This window comes from Heterodontus francisci, unplaced genomic scaffold, assembly GCF_036365525.1.
Source record: "Heterodontus francisci isolate sHetFra1 unplaced genomic scaffold, sHetFra1.hap1 HAP1_SCAFFOLD_524, whole genome shotgun sequence".
Classification (NCBI taxonomy): domain Eukaryota; kingdom Metazoa; phylum Chordata; class Chondrichthyes; order Heterodontiformes; family Heterodontidae; genus Heterodontus; species Heterodontus francisci.
In genome coordinates, this window is record NW_027140348.1 from 337,156 (window position 1) to 354,849 (window position 17,694).

Below are 17,694 nucleotides of genomic sequence, written 5' to 3' on the forward strand. Positions count from 1 at the left end.
GTGTATATGGATTTTAGCAAGGCGTTTGATAAGGTTCCCCATGGTAGGCTCATTCAGAAAGTAAGGAGGCATGGGATACAGGGAAATATGGCTGCCTGGATACAGAATTGGCTGGCCCATGGCAGTCAGACGGTGGTAGTAGATGGAAAGTATTCAGCCTGGAGCTCGGTGACCAGTGGTGTTCCGCAGGGATCTGTTCTGGGACCTCTGCTCTTTGTGATTTTTATAAATGACTTGGATGAGGAAGTGGAAGGCTGGGTTAGTAAGTTTGCCGATGACACAAAGGTTACTGGAGTTGTGGATAGTGTGGAGGGCTGTTGCAGGTTGCAACGGGACATTGACAAGATGCAGAGCTGGGCTGAGAAGTGGCAGATGGAGTTCAATCTGGAAAAGTGTGAAGTGATTCATTTTGGAAGGTCGAATTTGAATGCAGAATACAGGCTTAAAGACAGGATTCTTGGTAGTGTGGAGGAACAGAGGGATCTTGGGGTCCATGTCCATAGATCCCTCAAAGTTGCCACCCAAGTTGATAGGGTTGTTAAGAAGGCGTATGGTGTGTTGGCTTTCATTAACAGGGGAATTGAGTTTAAAAGCCGCGAGGTTATGCTGCAGCTCTATAAAGCCCTGGTTAGACCACACTTGGAATATTGTGTTCAGTTCTGGTCGCCTCATTATAGGAAGGATGTGGAAGCTTTAGAGAGGGTGCAGAGGAGATTTACCAGGATGCTGCCTGGACTGGAGGGCATGTCTGATGAAGAAAGGTTGAGGGTGCTAGGGCTTTTCTCATTGGAGCGAAGGAGGATGAGAGATGACTTGATAGAGATGTACAAGATGATGAGAGGCATAGATAGAGTGGATAGCCAGAGATTTTTTTCCCAGGGCGGAAAGGGCTATCACCAGGGGGCATAATTTTAAGGTGATTGGAGGAAGGTTTCGGGGAGATGTCAGAGGTAGGTTCTTTACACAGAGTGGTGGGTGCGTGGAATGCACTGCCAGCGGTGGTAGTAGAAGCAGATACATTAGGGACATTTAAGCGACTCTTGGATAGGTACATGGATGATAGTAGAATGAAGGGTAGGTAGTTAGTTTGATCTTAGAGTAGGTTAAAGGGTCGTCACATCATCGTGGGCCGAAGGGCCTGTACTGTGCTGTACTGTTCTATGTTCTAATAGAAAAGCAGATTATTATTTACATGCAGAGAGGCTGCAGAATGTTGCAGTGCAGAGGGATCTGGGTGTCCTTGTACATGAATCACAAATAGTTAGCATGCAGGTTCAGCAAGTAATTTGGAAGGCAAATGGAATGTTGGCCTTTATTGTGAGGGGGAGGGAGTATAAAAGTAGGGAAATCTTAGTACAACTGTTCAGGACATTGGTGAGACCACATCTCGAGTACTGTACAGTTTTGGTCCCCTTATTTAAGGAGGGATATACTTGCATTGGAGGCAGTTCAGAGAAGGTTCGTTAGGCTGATTCCTGGGATGAAGGGGTTATCTTATGAAGAAAGGTTGAGGAGGTTTGTACTTTACTCATTGGAATTTAGAAGAATGAGAGGTGATCTTAATGAAACATATAAGATACTGAGGGAGCTTGACAGGGTAGATGCTGAGAGGATGTTTCCCCTCGTGGGGGAATCGAGAACTCGGAGGCACAGTTTCAGAATAAGGGGTCTCTCATTTTATGGCAGAGATGAGGAAGAATTTCTTCTCTCAGAGGGTTGTTAATCTTTGGAATTCTCTTCCCCAGCATGTAGTGGAGGCTGGGTCATTGAATATATTCAAGGCTGAGTTGGACAGATTTTTGATCTACAAGGGAGTCAAGGGTTATGGGGAACGGGCAGGAAAGTGAAGTTAAAGCCACAATCAAATCAGCCATGATCTTATTGAATGGTGTGCAGGCTCGAGGGGCTGAATGGCCTATTACGGCTCCTAATTCGTATGTTCAAGTCTAGAGGTAACGAAGGCATGAATGAGGGCTTCAGTAGCAGATGAGCTGAGACAGGGGCAAATCCGGGCAATGTTATGGAGGTGGAAATAGACAGTCTTAGTGTTGATGTGAATATGTGGTTGGAAACTCATCTCGAGGTCAAATATGATACCACGCTTGCGAACAGTCTGGTTTAGTCTCAGGCAGGTGCCAGGGAGAAGGATGGAGTCAGTAGCTAGGAGATGGAGTTTGCAGCGGGGACTGAAAACAATGGCTTCAGTCTTTCCAATAATCAATTGCAGAACATTTCTGCTCATCCAGTACTGAATGTCAGATAAGCAGTCCAATAATTAATAACAGTGGAGTTGAGAGAGGTGGTGGTGAGGCAGAGCTGGGTGTTGTCAGTGTAGATATGAAAACTAACATTGTGTTTTTGAATGATGTCGCAGAGGGGTGGAATGTAGATGAGAATTAGGAGAGGGCCGATGATAGATCCTTCAGGGACACCAGAGGCAACCGTGCAGGAGCAGGAAAAGAAGCCATTGCAAGTGATTCTCTGGCTGCGATTAGATAAATAAAAATGGAACAAAACTGTGGCAGATGGATTTCAATGTGGGGAAGAGTGAAGTCATTCAGTTTGGATCTGAGATAGATCAGAGTATTTTCTAAATGGCAACAAGCTAGGAACTGTACAGGAGCAGAGATATTTAGGAGTCCAGATTTTTTTAATATTCATTCATGGGATGTGGGCGTCGCTGGCCAGGCCAGCATTTATTGCCCATCCCCAATTGCCCTTGAGAAGGTGGTGGTGAGCTGCCTTCTTGAACCGCTGCAGTCCATTTGGGGTAGGTACACCCACAGTGCTGTTAGGAAGGGCGTTCCAGAATTTTGATCCGGCAACCGTGAAGGAACGGCGATATCGTTCCAAGTCAGGATGGAGTCTGGACTGGTACAAAAAACAATGAAAAAGGTTAATGGAATTTTGGCCTTTATTCCAAGAGGGCTGGAATACAGAGGGGTGGAAGTTATGTTACAGTTTATATGAAGCTCTGGACAGACCCCATTTGGAAACTGGGCTCAGTTCTGGGCACCGCACCCCAAGGAGGATAGATTGGCCTTGGAGGGGGTGCAGTGCAGATTCACCAGAATGATACTGGGATTAAAAGGGTTAAATTATGAAGACAGGCTGCCCTGACTCAGCTTGTATTCCCTCGAATGTAGAAGATAAGGGGTGATCTAATTGAGGCGTTTGAGATGATTAAAGGAGTTGATCGGGTCAGTAGAGAGAAACTATTTCCTCTGGTGGGGATTTTAGAATGAGGGGCAGAACTTTAAAATTAGATTCAGGAGTGATGTCAGGAAGCACATCCCCACACAAAGGGGAGTGGAAATCTGGAACTCTCCCAAAAAGGTTGTGAAGACTGGGGGTCAATTAAAAATGTCCAAACTAAGATAGCTGTGTTATAGTTTGGTAAGGGTTATGAACCCAACGTGAGTAAATGAATTGAATTGAGATCCATGATTTAATGAATGACGGTATAGGCTCGAGGGACTGAAAGGCCTCTTTCTGTTCCTGTTGTGTGGTCAGTGACTGACTAGTCAGCTGTTGCAGGTAATAATGGAAAAAGCTGTCAGGATGTGCAAGAGGCGTCATGTTTATAATCCGTTAGACCCAGATTACAGAGAATGAGATTTGAAATGGTAGAACTGGAGTGAGAGGTGTAAGGACAGTCTTGGGGGAGGTGGGAAGCGAGGTTTTTGAGAAGATGTAGAGGGCAGTGCTGAGGGTGCGGGTTATATGTGACGGTGCTTAGGGTGCGGGGGTTATATGTGACGGTGCTTAGGGTGCAGGGGTTATATGTGGCAGTGCTGAGGGTGCGGGGGTTATATGTGACAGTGCTGAGGGTGCGGGGGTTATATGTGACAGTGCTGAGGGTGCGGGGGTTATATGTGACAGTGCTGAGGGTGCGGGGGTTATATGTGACAGTGCTGAGGGTGCGGGGGTTATATGTGGCAGTGCTGAGGGTGCGGGTTATATGTGGCAGTGCTGAGGGTGCGGGTTATATGTGGCAGTGCTGAGGGTGCGGGTTATATGTGGCAGTGCTGAGGGTGCGGGGGTTATATGTGGCAGTGCTGAGGGTGCGGGTTATATGTGGCAGTGCTGAGGGTGCGGGTTATATGTGGCAGTGCTGAAGGTGCGGGTTATATGTGGCAGTGCTGAGGGTGCGGGGGTTATATGTGACAGCGCTGAGGGTGTGGGGGTTATATGTGGCAGTGCTGAGGGTGTGGGGGTTATATGTGACAGTGCTGAGGGTGTGGGGGTTATATGTGACAGTGCTGAGGGTGCGGGGGTTATATGTGGCAGTGCTGAGGGTGCGGGGGTTATATGTGGCAGTGCTGAGGGTGCGGGGGTTATATGTGGCAGTGCTGAGGGTGCGGGTTATATGTGACAGTGCTGAGGGTGCGGGGGTTATATGTGGCAGTGCTGAGGGTGCGGGGGTTATATGTGGCAGTGCTGAGGGTGCGGGGGTTATATGTGGCAGTGCTGAGGGTGCGGGTTATATGTGGCAGTGCTGAGGGTGCGGGTTATATGTGGCAGTGCTGAGGGTGCGGGTTATATGTGGCAGTGCTGAGGGTGTGGGGGTTATATGTGGCAGTGCTGAGGGTGCGGGGGTTATATGTGGCAGTGCTGAGGGTGCGGGTTATATGTGGCAGTGCTGAGGGTGCGGGTTATATGTGGCAGTGCTGAGGGTGCGGGTTATATGTTGCATTGTCGAGGGTGTGGGTTATATCCGGATCTGTATGGCACTGGTAAAGTGCTTAATCTATTTTGCCCTCTCTAGGAATGTAATCTCGTTGCCGATGCCAACATATCCAATCCAAGGTTTCCGCTCCCAGCGATATGATATTGACCAGTCATGGCGACGGAGCAAGGGGTAAGTGGTCGCGACGGCTGCTCCCTCGGTTTGTTCATCTCCTGGGCATCCTGTGTGTTACAACTCAGTTCCTGTCATGTTACAGGATGCCTGTAGTTGAGCGAGATGTGATCGTGCACCTTTATTATCTCCTCACAACTGATGCTGAGTGGGCACTTGGCAGTTTACCCCCAATAGATGGTTTGAGTTGATTTGGTCCTGGGTTCTGAATATGTCACTTGCTGCTGCCCAAGTCTGGTGTCTGGGACAGCATGAGAAGGAGGACTGAATCTACACCTGGTATTCCTCATGAAATGGTGCAATGCTGAGCTCAGCAACCAGATACAGTCATGCAAATCTGAAGCTCCGCAGCACTGAGATCTAATTGGCCAGGTTTGGGCTGTAAGTCATTTGCTTTTTTCCACAAGCTCATGAACCATCACCACCTGTGAAGGCCTAATGCTTGAAGCTTGTGGTACCACATGAATGCAGCTCAGAAAACTGAGAAGGAAGGTTTAACTGAAGTGGGGCGAAGCACTGTGTTATTCCTGCTTCCCTGATGCAGGGGTATTGAGGTCAGGAGTAGCACCCTTTGTCGCTGAACCTGGGCTAACATGGATTGGAACTTGGGTGATGATGGCATGGAGCTCAGTACTACACTGGCGAAGCTGTCCCACTTACTCTGGATCTCGTTCTGTTTAGTGATTGTGGTGGAATGTTAACACCATCTTTCCCTGTTAACAGTTGGACAACAGACAGAGCCCAGCCTCCTGCACTACTGGAACGGAACATCTCGTGCATGCAGCGTCTGCACAGTAACCTGTGCAGGCAGATAGAGAGGGTGCAGAACCACTTTAAGGGATCAGTCAAGGCAGTGAGTCCATTTATGAGGCCCCTGCTCCATATAGGCTGTCCGGTAGCAACATCTCCTCCTCGCAAAGTATATGAGAGTATCATCAAATCGTGAGTATGAGGACCACAAGAGGAGGCAGTGAAAGGGAGGGACAGACTTGCACATGAAGTATGAGGTGGGGTGAGACACAAAGGCAGATTATTGCAGTGACGGTGGGACTGGGCCGTACCAGGGTGAGCACCCAAATAAACAGTCAAAAGTGCTGGCCACAGATCCGCCTGGCTCGCCCCTGGCCCGACCTGACCCGACCCTGGCCCGACCCACGCCCCACCCACCCCACCACCGGCCCGGCCCGACCCAAACCCACTCCCACCTGATCTGACCCACCCACACCCGGACCAATCCAGACCCACCCTAGCACACCTGTCTAATCCCCTCTAGGGTGGTCAATGACACAGGCAGCCCCACAGCTATTCATGTCCCCAGTATGTATGCACACTGCTGGACGCTGTCTGTACACATGCCAACCTCACAGAAAACCTACAAAGAAACCACAACCACACTGTGGGGCTGAGGCACAGCCTGCAGTGTGTGGCTTGTATAACTAAGTATTTGTCTCTTGAATTCCGGGGTCACTCCCACAATCTCTCATTTCTCCACAGCCCCCACCCCCTACTCCCTAAAATGCCCATTCAACTGCCTGAGCTGATAAGCAGTGATATATTTGCAGTGCTGACCTTTGTCTCTCTATAAACTCAGTCATTGTCATAACTTCCCAGTCACAGGAAGCCCAACACTGGATTAGGGTACAAAGAACAAGGAACAGCACAGGAACAGGCCATTCGGCCCTCCAAGCCTGCGCCGATCTTGATGCCTGCCTAATCTAAAACCTTCTGCACTTCCGGGGCCTCACCACCCTCTGTGTAAAGAACTTGCCTCGCACATCCCCTCTAAACTTTGCCCCTCACACCTTAAACCTATGTCCCCTAGTAACTGACTCTTCCACGCTGGGAAAAAGCTTCTGACTATCCACTCTGTCCATGTAGCTCATAACTTTGTAAACCTCTATCATGTCGCCCCTCCACCTCCGTCGTTCCAGTGAAAACAATCCGAGTTTATCCAACCTCTCCTCATAGCTAATGCCCTCCAGACCAGGCAACATCCTAGAAAATCTCTTCTGTACCCTCTCCAAAGCCTCCACGTCCTTCTGGTAGTGTGGCGACCAGTGTTATTAATTGTTCTCTTGTGGCTATTGCCTCTATTATAGTGAAAGATGAGGATTATCCTGAGCACAGCACGTCACGTGAATGTTTGATTTCTAAATATACGAATTAGGAGCAGGAGTTGGCCACTCAGCTCCGCTGCGTCTTATTATTTATTTAGAGATACAGCACTGAAACAGGCCCTTCGGCCCACCGAGTCTGTGCCGCCCAACAACCACCCATTTATACTAACCCTGCTGTAATCCCAAATTCCCTACCATCTACCTGCACTAGGGACAATTTACAATAGCCAATTTACCTATCAACCTGCAAGTCTTTGGCGTGTGGGAGGAAACCGGAGCACCCGGCGGAAACCCACGCAGACACAGGGAGAACTTGCAAACTCCGCACAGGCAGTACCCAGAATCGAACCCGGGTTGCTGGAGCTGTGAGGCTGCGGTGCTAACCACTGCGCCACTGTGAATGAGGAAATTGTGGAAAACATCGCACAGTGTGTTTGGTGGGTACAGAATATAAGAAAGCAGATAGCAGAACTTGAGTCATAGAGTCAGAGCTATACAGCACAGAAGCAGGCCCTTCGGCCCATCATATCTGTGGCAGCCATCAAGCACCTAACTATTCTAATCCCATTTTCCAGCACTTGGCCCGTAGCCTTGTATGCTATGGCGTTTCAAGTGCTCATCTAAATATTTCTTAAATGTTGTGAGGGTTCCTGCCTCTACCACCCCTTCAGGCAGTACGTTCCAGATTCCAACCACCCTCTGGGTGAAAAACATTTCCTTGAATCCCCTCTAAACCTCCTGCCCCTTTACCTTAAATCTATACCCCCTGGTTATTGACCCCTCCGCTAAGGGAAAATGTTTCTTCCTATCTAACCTATCGATGCCCCTCATAATTTTGTATACCTCAATCATATCCCCCCTCAGCCTTGTCTGCTCTGAGGAAAACAACCCTCGCCTTTTCAGTCTCTCTTCATAGCTGAAATGTTCCAGCCCAGGCAACATCCTGGTGAATCTCCTCTGCACCCTCTCCAGTGCAATCACATCCTTCCTATAGTGTGGTGCCCAGAACTGTACACAGTACTCCAGCTGTGGCCTAACTAGCGTTTTATACAGCTCCATCATAACCTCCCAAGGCATATTCTATGCCTTGGCTAATAAAGGCAGGTATCCCATATGCCTTCCTAACCACCTTATCTACCTGTGCTGCTGCCTTCAGTGATCTATGGACAAGTACACCAAGGTCCCTCTGACCCTCTGTACTTCCTAGGGTCCTACCATCCATTGTATATTCCCTTGCCTTGTTAGTCCTTTCAAAATGCATCACCTCACACTTCTCTGGATTAAATTCTATTTGTCACTGCTCCGTCCATCTTACCAGCCCATCTATATCTCCCTGTAATCTCAGGCTTTCCTCCTCACTATATACGACACCACCAATTTTCGTGTCATCTGTGAACTTACTGATCATACCTCCTATATTCACGTTTAAATCATTAATGTACAGTACAAACAGCAAGGCTCCCAGCACCGATCCCTGTGGTACACCACTGGTCACAGGCTTCCACTCGCAAAAAACAACCCTCGACCATCACCATCTGCCTCCTGACACAGGTTCATGTAGACTACGTCAACTACTTTCCCTCATCGACACATCTAGTTACCACCTCGAAAAATTCAATCAAGTTTGTTAGACATGATCTCTCCCTGACAAAGCCATGCTGACTATCCCTGATTAATCCCTGCCTCTCCAAGTGGAGATTAATCCCGTCCCTCAGAATTTTTTCCAATACTTTCCCAATCACTGCTGTTAGACTCACTGGCCTGTAGTTACCTGGTTTATCCCTGCTACTCTTCTTGAATAATGGTACCACATTCGCTGTCCTCCAATCCTCTGGTACCTCTCCTGTGGCCAGAGAGGATTTGAAAATTTGTGTCAGAACCCCTGCTATCTCCTCCCTTGCCTCACATAACCTGGGATCATCTCATCTGGGCCTGGGGATTTATCCACTTTTAAGCCCATTAAAACAACTAATACTTCCTCCCTTTCAATGCTATCCTCTATCCCTTGACATCCAGGGTTCCCTGGGCCCGTTAGTCCTACCCTTCACCTTAACTGGTACATGTTGGCTCTGAACTCTCACTATTTCCTCTTTGACTCCCACTGGTCTGATGTAGACTTTCCTACAAGTAGCTGCTCCCAGTCCACTCTGGCCAGATCCTGTTTTATCAAATTAAAATCAGCTTTCCCCCAATTCAGTACCCTTATTTCTGGTCCATCTTTGTCCTTTTCCATAACTACCTTAAATCTTAGAGTTTTGGTCACTATCCCTGAAATGCTCCCCCACTTGTCCGGCTTCATTCCCCAAGATTAGGTCCAGTACTGCCCCTTCTCTTGTTGGACTTTCTACGTACTGGCTCAAAAAGCTTTCCTGTGTGCATTTTAAGAATTTAGCCCCCTTTGGGTCTTTTGCACTAAGACTATCCCAGTTAATATTGGGGAGGTTTACATTCCCTACTATTATTACCGTATTACTTTTATACCTGTCTGTGATTTGCCTACATATCTGCTCCTCTATCTCTCCCTGACTGTTTTGAGGTCTGTAGTACACTCCCAGCCAGTGATTGCCCCCTTTTTGTTTTTAAGTTCTACCCGTATGGCCTCATTTGAGGAACCTTCTAAGATATCATCCCTCCTGACTGCAGTAATTGACTCCTTGATCAACAGTGCAATGCCACCTCCTCTTTTATCCCCTCCCCTGTCTCTCCTGAAGATTCCATACCCTGGAATATTGAGCTGCCAGTCCTGTCCCCCCCTCAACCATGTCTCTGATAACAATAATGTCATAATCCCATATGTTAATCAATGCCATCAATTCATCTGCCTTACTAGTAAGACTCCTTGCTTAAAATAGTTGCAATTCAGCCTTGCATTTTTCACTTGTGCCTTAACTGGTCTATATTTGCTCTGCCTTCCAGACTGACTCAGTTTCTCTTCTATATTTGACTGTGCATCACCCCCTACTGTACCTCCACTCTGTATCCCATCCCCCTGCCAAATTAACTTAAATCCCCCCCAACAGCACCAGCAAACCTCCCAGCAAGGATGTTGGTTCCGTTCCGGTTCAGGTGCAACCCGTCCAACTTGTACAGGTCCCACCTTTGCCAGAAACAGACCCAGTGATCCAGGAAACTAAAGCCCTCCCTCCTGCACCATCTCCTCAGCCACGCATTCATCTGCTCTGTCCTCCTATTCCTATATTCACTAGCACATGGCACCGGGAGTAATCCAGAGATTGCAACCTTTGAGCTCCCTAAATTCTTGTTGCAGGACTTCATCCCTCTTTCTACCTATGTTGTTGGTACCAATATGTACCACGACCTCTGACTGTTCACCCTCCCCTTCAGAATGTCCTGAGGTCATAATACTTTGTGTTAATAGGATTTCAGTACTTGAATACACTGCCAGTTTTAGGGTGTGACCACGAGAGGTGGCTGGCACAGGTCCCAGAGCAGGTTCCTGATATACCCTTAATTCACGGGCGTCCCTGGAGGTATATGGTGGTCCGGGGGTCATGGGGATACCGGGAAATATATGGGGATCCTTGGAAATATATGGGTTTCCGGGGAGATGTCTCGAGGATATGGGAGTCTGGGGAGTATGTGGGGGTCTGGGGGGGATATGGGACTGGGGGTGTTACTCAGGCTTCACTGCTTATGTTGGAGATCTTTCTGCCTTTGCTTTTTCTGCCCTCCTAAAACCAAATTGGGAAATTGCATTTCCAGCCTTTATGCTGATGTGGCACGCGAGCTGCTCATGTACTGAGAGTGTGCATTGAGAGAGCACCTTGACAGCTTGCATACTAAGTGTGCATTGACTGCTCATGTACTGAGAATGCGCGTTGGATGTTTGCATACTGAGCATGCATTGATTACTTGCATACTGAGAACGCGCATTGACAGCTCGTGTACTGAGTCTGTGCATTAACTGCTTGTGTACTAAGTGCACACATTGGCTGTTTGCCTGCTGAGAGCGTGTGACTGCTCGTACTGAGAACGTTTGTTGGTCATCCGCGTCATGAGAGTGTGTGTTGACTGTTTGCATATTGAGAACATGCATTGGCTGTTTGCATACTGAGTACGCATGTGTCTGTTTGTGTACAGTATGTTGACTGATTGTGTATTGAGAAAGTTCCAAGTGCTCTTTGATTGTGCAGCGAGTTGGATTAAATGGAATTAGAGGGAGGAATGGTCTTTCAGCAATAGCAAATAACAAGTTTTACCCCAGTGTCCTCTCTGCAATTACAACACTAACATCAACAAACCATGTTTATAGATGCATCTTTCACATGGAAAAGCATCTGCAGGTGTTTCACAGAGGCTCAACAAAACAATGGCCTCTGAGCCAAAGAATTCAGTTGATCAAAAGCTTGTTCAAAGTGATGGGTTTTAAGAAGGAGAGTGATATAGAAATTCTAGAAATGGAATTCCAGGGTGCATGGCCTAATTGGTTGACGGCACCGCCACCAGTGGTTGTGTGAAGGAATGGCAAGATGCACGAGTTCAGTCAGAGGAACCGAGAGTTTAGTTAGAGTGTACGTGTTGGGGGCGTGGGTTTGGTGGTGGTGGTGAGGTGCATGGTGGTTATAGCATTGGGGAAAGTGACACAAATAGGCAGTGATGAAACGATGAATGGATTTAGACACAAGGATGAAAATTTTAAACTGGAAGAATTGGAGGACCAGAGTAAAGGCCTGCTCAGGTTGGGAGAAAGAACCCAACTGAACCCGACCGAACCACAGCGGACCCGAGCCCGACCTGGCCGAGTCCCTCCGATTTTGCCCCGACCTGGACTCCACCCGACCCAACCATCCCTTTACTTACCTTCGGACTCGGAACCTCCAGGAAGCTGCAGTGCATGCGTGATGATGTCATAGTGAGGTCACTCGCTCACTGCGCAGACTCAGTTTTGTCCCAGACTCCCACCTCAGGTAAGTTTTTAAATTTCAGTATTTAACAAGGGAGCAGTTACCATGTGTGTCCGACCCGACCCGAACCCAGCACGTCGTTGGGTCCCGTCGGGTTCAGGTTGGGTAGCAGGCCTTTAGACCAGAGCCATTGTAGGCCAGTGAGCACAGGGGTGATAGGTGAACGGGACTTTTTGTGAATTCAGACAAGGACAGCAGAGTTTTGGATGACAGCGAGTTTACAGAGGGTGAAAGATGGGAGGCTGACCAGGACTGTGTTGGAATAGCCGTGTCTAGAGGAAATAAAGGGTGGTACGGCCAAATCTAGAGCCCCCTGGTTATCTAGAAGCTTACAGGGCAAGTTAAAGCAGAAAAAGAAAGCTTAAGACGATCACAAAAATCTTAATCCTTTAGAAAGCCTAGAGGAGTATAGAAAATGCAGGGGTGAAATAAAAAAGGAAATTAGAAAAGCAAAGAGAAGACATTAAAAATTATTGGCAGGTAAAATCAAGGCAAACCCAAAGATGTTTTATCAGTATATTAAGAGCAAGAGGATAACTAAGGAAAGGGTAGGGCCTATCAGAGATGTACAAGGGAACTTATGTGTAAATGCAGAAGATGTGGGCAGGGTTCTTAATGAGTTTTTTTGTCTCTGTCTTCACAAAGGAGAGGGATGATGCAAACATTGTAGTTAAAGAGGAGGAGTGTGAAATATTAGATACGATAAGCATAATGAGAGGGGAAGTATTAGAGGGTCTGATATCCTTGAAAGTGGATAAATCGCCAGGGCCAGATGGATTGTATCCCAGATTGTTAAAGGAAGCCAGGGAGGAAATAGCGGATGCGCTGAGGATCATCTTCAAATCCTCACTGGATACAGGCAAGGTACCAGACGATTGGAGGTCTGTGAACATTGTACCATTGTTTAAAAAGGGTGCGAGGGATAGGCCCAATAATTATAGGCCGGTCAATCTGACCTCAGTGGTGGGTAAATTGTTAGAATCTATTCTGAGGGACAGGATAAACTGCCACTTAGAAATGCACGGATTAATCAGGGATACTCAGCATGGATTTGTTAAGGGAAGGTCATGTCTTACTAACTTGATTGAGTTTTTTGAGGAAGTAACAAGGAGGATTGATGAGGATAGTGCAGTGGATGTGGTCTGCATGGATTTTAGTAAAGCATTTGACAAGGTCCCACATGACAGACTGGTCAGTAAAATGAAAGCCCATGTGATACAGGGAAATGTGACAGGTTGGATCCAGAATTGGCTCAGTGACAGGAAACAAAGGGTAGTAGTTGACGGATGTTTTTGTGAATGGAAAGCTGTTTCCAGTGGCGTTCCACAGGGCTCAGTGTTGGGTCCCTTGCTGTTTGTGGTATATATTAATGAGTTGGACTTAAATGTGGGAGATATGATTGGGAAATTTGATGATGATAGAAAAATTGACCATGTTGTTGATAGTGAAGAGGACAGCTGTAGACTCCAGAATGATATCAATGGTTTGGTTGAGTGGGCGGAAAAGTGGCAAATGGAATTCAATCCGGAGAAGTGTGAGGTAATGCATTTGGGGAGGGCAAATAAAGCGAGGGAATACACAATAAACGGGAGGATACTGAGAGGGGTAGAAGAAGTGAGAGACCTTGGAGTGCATGTCCACAGGTCCCTGAAGGTGACAGGACAGGTAGATAGAGTGGTGAAGAAGGCATATGGAATGCTTTCCTTTATTGGCCGAGGTATAGAATACAAAAGCAGGGATGTAATGCTGAGACTGTATAAAATGCTGGTTAGGTAACAGCTGGAGTATTGTGTACAATTCTGGTCACCACATTACAGAAAGGACATAATTGCTGTGGAGAGAGAGTACAGAGGAGATTTACAAGAATGTTGCCAGGGCTTGAAGGTTGCAGCTATGATGAAAGATTGGATCGGCTAGTGTTGTTTTCCTTAGAACAGAGGAGGCTGAGGGGTGACCTAATTAAGGTGTGCAAAATTATGAGGGGCCTAGATAGAGTAGACAGGAAGGACCTGTTTCCCCTAGTGGAGAGGTCAATTACCAGTGGGCACAGACTTAAGGTGATTGGTAGAAGGATTAGAGAGGACATGAGGAAAAACCTTTTTTCCAGGTGGGTGCCTGGAATTCACTGCCAGAAATGGTGGTGGAGGTAGAGACCCTCAACTCATTTAAAAGGTACCTGGACCTGCACCTGACGTGCTGTAACCAGCAAGGCTATGGACCAGGTGCGGGAAGTGGGATTATGTTTTTTCTTCTTGGCCAGCATGTACACGACAGGCTGAATGTCCTCCTTCTGTGCCGTAATTCTTCTATGGTTCTAGGATAACAAAAGCATAGATGGGGGATGGGCTGGTAGTTTGGGGATGGGCTGGTAATTTGGGGATGGGCTGGGGGGTAGTTTGCAGGGCAGAGGGATCAAGAGCATGTTTTTTGAGGAGAGGGTAGTGACAGAAATTTTGAAAGTGAAAGGGAACAGCCCTGAGAAGAGGGAACTATTTACAGTGCCAGTTAGCATGAGGGCCAGGAAGGGAGGGGTTCAGTTGAAAGGTCACAGAGCTGAAACGTTAACTCTGCTTCTCTCTCCACAGATGCTGCCAGACCTGCTGAGTATTTCCGACACTTTCTGTTTGAATAGTCAGTAGCTTCGTGAGCATAGGGTACAGGGGGCAGGAAGTTAATGCCATGGAGGCTTTTGCAGGAGATGGAGGGAATCTGGAGAAATAAACAGGTTATCGTTTGAGACAGGAGGGAGGCTGTGGCAGGTTGGTTTGGTGGACTAGGGGAATGAGGCTGTGGCAGGTTGGTTTGGTGGACTAGGGGAATGAGGCTGTGGCAGGTTGGTTTGGTGGACGAGGGGAATGAGGCTGTGGCAAATTGGTTTGGTGGACTAGGGGAATGAGGCTGTGGCAGGTTGGTTTGGTGGACGAGGGGAATGAGGCTGTGGCAGGTTGGTTTGGTGGACTAGGGGAATGAGGCTGTGGCAGGTTGGTTTGGTGGACTCGGGAATGAGGCTGTGGCAGGTTGGTTTGGTGGACGAGTGGAATGAGGCTGTGGCAGGTTGGTTTGGTGGACTCGGGAGTGAGGCTGTGGCAGGTTGTTTTGGTGGACTCGGGAATGAGGCTGTGGCAGGTTGGTTTGGTGGACTCGGGAATGAGGCTGTGGCAGGTTGGTTTGGTGGACTAGGGGAATGAGGCTGTGGCAGGTTGGTTTGGTGGACTAGGGAAATGAGGCTGTGGCAGGTTGGTTTGGTGGACTTGGGGAATGAGGCTGTGGCAGGTTGGTTTGGTGTACTAGGGAAATGAGGCTGTGGCAGGTTGGTTTGGTGGACTAGGGAAATGAGGCTGTGGCAGGTTGGTTTGGTGGACTAGGGGAATGAGGCTGTGGCAGGTTGGTTTGGTGGACTAGGGGAATGAGGCTGTGGCAGGTTGGTTTGGTGGACTAGGGAAATGAGGCTGTGGCAGGTTGGTTTGATGGACTAGGGAAATGAGGCTGTGGCAGGTTGGTTTGGTGGACGCGGGAATGAGGCTGTGGCAGGTTGGTTTGGTGGACTCGGGAATGAGGCTGTGGCAGATTGGTTTGGAGGACTCGGGAATGAGGCTGTGGCAGGTTGGTTTGGTGGACTAGGGGAGTGAGGCTGTGGCAGGTTGGTTTGGTGGACTAGGGAAATGAGGCTGTGGCAGGTTGGTTTGGTGGACTTGGGGAATGAGGCTGTGGCAGGTTGGTTTGGTGGACTAGGGGAATGAGGCTGTGGCAGGTTGGTTTGGTGGACTAGGGGAATGAGGCTGTGGCAGGTTGGTTTGGTGGACTAGGGAAATGAGGCTGTGGCAGGTTGGTTTGATGGACTAGGGAAATGAGGCTGTGGCAGGTTGGTTTGATGGACTAGGGAAATGAGGCTGTGGCAGGTTGGTTTGGTGGATGCGGGAATGAGGCTGTGGCAGGTTGGTTTGGTGGACGAGGGGAATGAGGCTGTGGCAAATTGGTTTGGTGGACTAGGGGAATGAGGCTGTGGCAGGTTGGTTTGGTGGACTAGGGGAATGAGGCTGTGGCAGGTTGGTTTGGTGGACTAGGGAAATGAGGCTGTGGCAGGTTGGTTTGATGGACTAGGGAAATGAGGCTGTGGCAGGTTGGTTTGGTGGACGCGGGAATGAGGCTGTGGCAGGTTGGTTTGGTGGACTCGGGAATGAGGCTGTGGCAGATTGGTTTGGAGGACTCGGGAATGAGGCTGTGGCAGGTTGGTTTGGTGGACTAGGGGAGTGAGGCTGTGGCAGGTTGGTTTGGTGGACTAGGGAAATGAGGCTGTGGCAGGTTGGTTTGGTGGACTTGGGGAATGAGGCTGTGGCAGGTTGGTTTGGTGGACTAGGGGAATGAGGCTGTGGCAGGTTGGTTTGGTGGACTAGGGGAATGAGGCTGTGGCAGGTTGGTTTGGTGGACTAGGGAAATGAGGCTGTGGCAGGTTGGTTTGATGGACTAGGGAAATGAGGCTGTGGCAGGTTGGTTTGATGGACTAGGGAAATGAGGCTGTGGCAGGTTGGTTTGGTGGATGCGGGAATGAGGCTGTGGCAGGTTGGTTTGGTGGACTAGGGGAATGAGGCTGTGGCAGGTTGGTTTGGTGTACTAGGGAAATGAGGCTGTGGCAGGTTGGTTTGGTGGACTAGGGAATTGAGGCTGTGGCAGGTTGGTTTGGTGGACTAGGGGAATGAGGCTGTGGCAGGTTGGTTTGGTGGACTAGGGGAATGAGGCTGTGGCAGGTTGGTTTGGTGGACCAGGGAAATGAGGCTGTGGCAGGTTGGTTTGATGGACTAGGGAAATGAGGCTGTGGCAGGTTGGTTTGGTGGACGCGGGAATGAGGCTGTGGCAGGTTGGTTTGGTGGACTCGGGAATGAGGCTGTGGCAGGTTGGTTTGGTGGACTAGGGGAGTGAGGCTGTGGCAGGTTGGTTTGGTGGACTAGGGGAGTGAGGCTGTGGCAGGTTGGGTTGGTGGACTAGGGGAGTGAGGCTGTGGCAGGTTGGTTTGGTGGACCAGGGGAATGAGGCTGTGGCAGGTTGGTTTGGTGGACTAGGGGAGTGAGGCTGTGGCAGGTTGGTTTGGTGGACTAGGGGAGTGAGGCTGTGGCAGGTTGGTTTGGTGGACTAGGGGAATGAGGCTGTGGCAGGTTGGTTTGGTGGACTAGGGGAGTGAGGCTGTGGCAGGTTGGTTTGGTGGACTAGGGGAATGAGGCTGTGGCAGGTTGGTTTGGTGGACTAGGGGAGTGAGGCTGTGGCAGGTTGGTTTGGTGTACTAGGGAAATGAGGCTGTGGCAGGTTGGTTTGATGGACTAGGGAAATGAGGCTGTGGCAGGTTGGTTTGGTGGACGCGGGAATGAGGCTGTGGCAGGTTGGTTTGGTGGACTCGGGAATGAGGCTGTGGCAGGTTGGTTTGGTGGACTAGGGGAGTGAGGCTGTGGCGGGTTGGTTTGGTGGACTAGGGGAGTGAGGCTGTGGCAGGTTGGTTTGGTGGACGAGGGGAGTGAGGCTGTGGCAGGTTGGTTTGGTGGACCAGGGGAATGAGGCTGTGGCAGGTTGGTTTGGTGGACTAGGGGAGTGAGGCTGTGGCAGGTTGGTTTGGTGGACTAGGGGAGTGAGGCTGTGGCAGGTTGGTTTGGTGGACTAGGGGAATGAGGCTGTGGCAGGTTGGTTTGGTGGACTAGGGGAGTGAGGCTGTGGCAGGTTGGTTTGGTGGACTAGGGGAATGAGGCTGTGGCAGGTTGGTTTGGTGGACTAGGGGAGTGAGGCTGTGGCAGGTTGGTTTGGTGGA

At 49.1% G+C, this 17,694-nt stretch overlaps 1 protein-coding gene across 4 annotated transcripts in view; it reads left to right on the forward strand.

Annotated features, from left to right (window-relative positions):
- LOC137359321 (glutamine-rich protein 2-like) overlaps window positions 1-17,694 on the forward strand; it is a 399,372-nt gene that overhangs the window by 130,963 nt on the left and 250,715 nt on the right. For 3 of the 4 annotated variants that reach the window (XM_068025348.1, XM_068025349.1, XM_068025351.1), the window contains exons 15-16: window positions 4,769-4,861; window positions 5,585-5,803. In XM_068025348.1, coding sequence (XP_067881449.1) covers window positions 4,769-4,861; window positions 5,585-5,803 — 312 coding nt within the window. The remainder of the gene's footprint in view (window positions 1-4,768; window positions 4,862-5,584; window positions 5,804-17,694) is intronic. The other variant, XM_068025350.1, reaches the window with a different exon arrangement.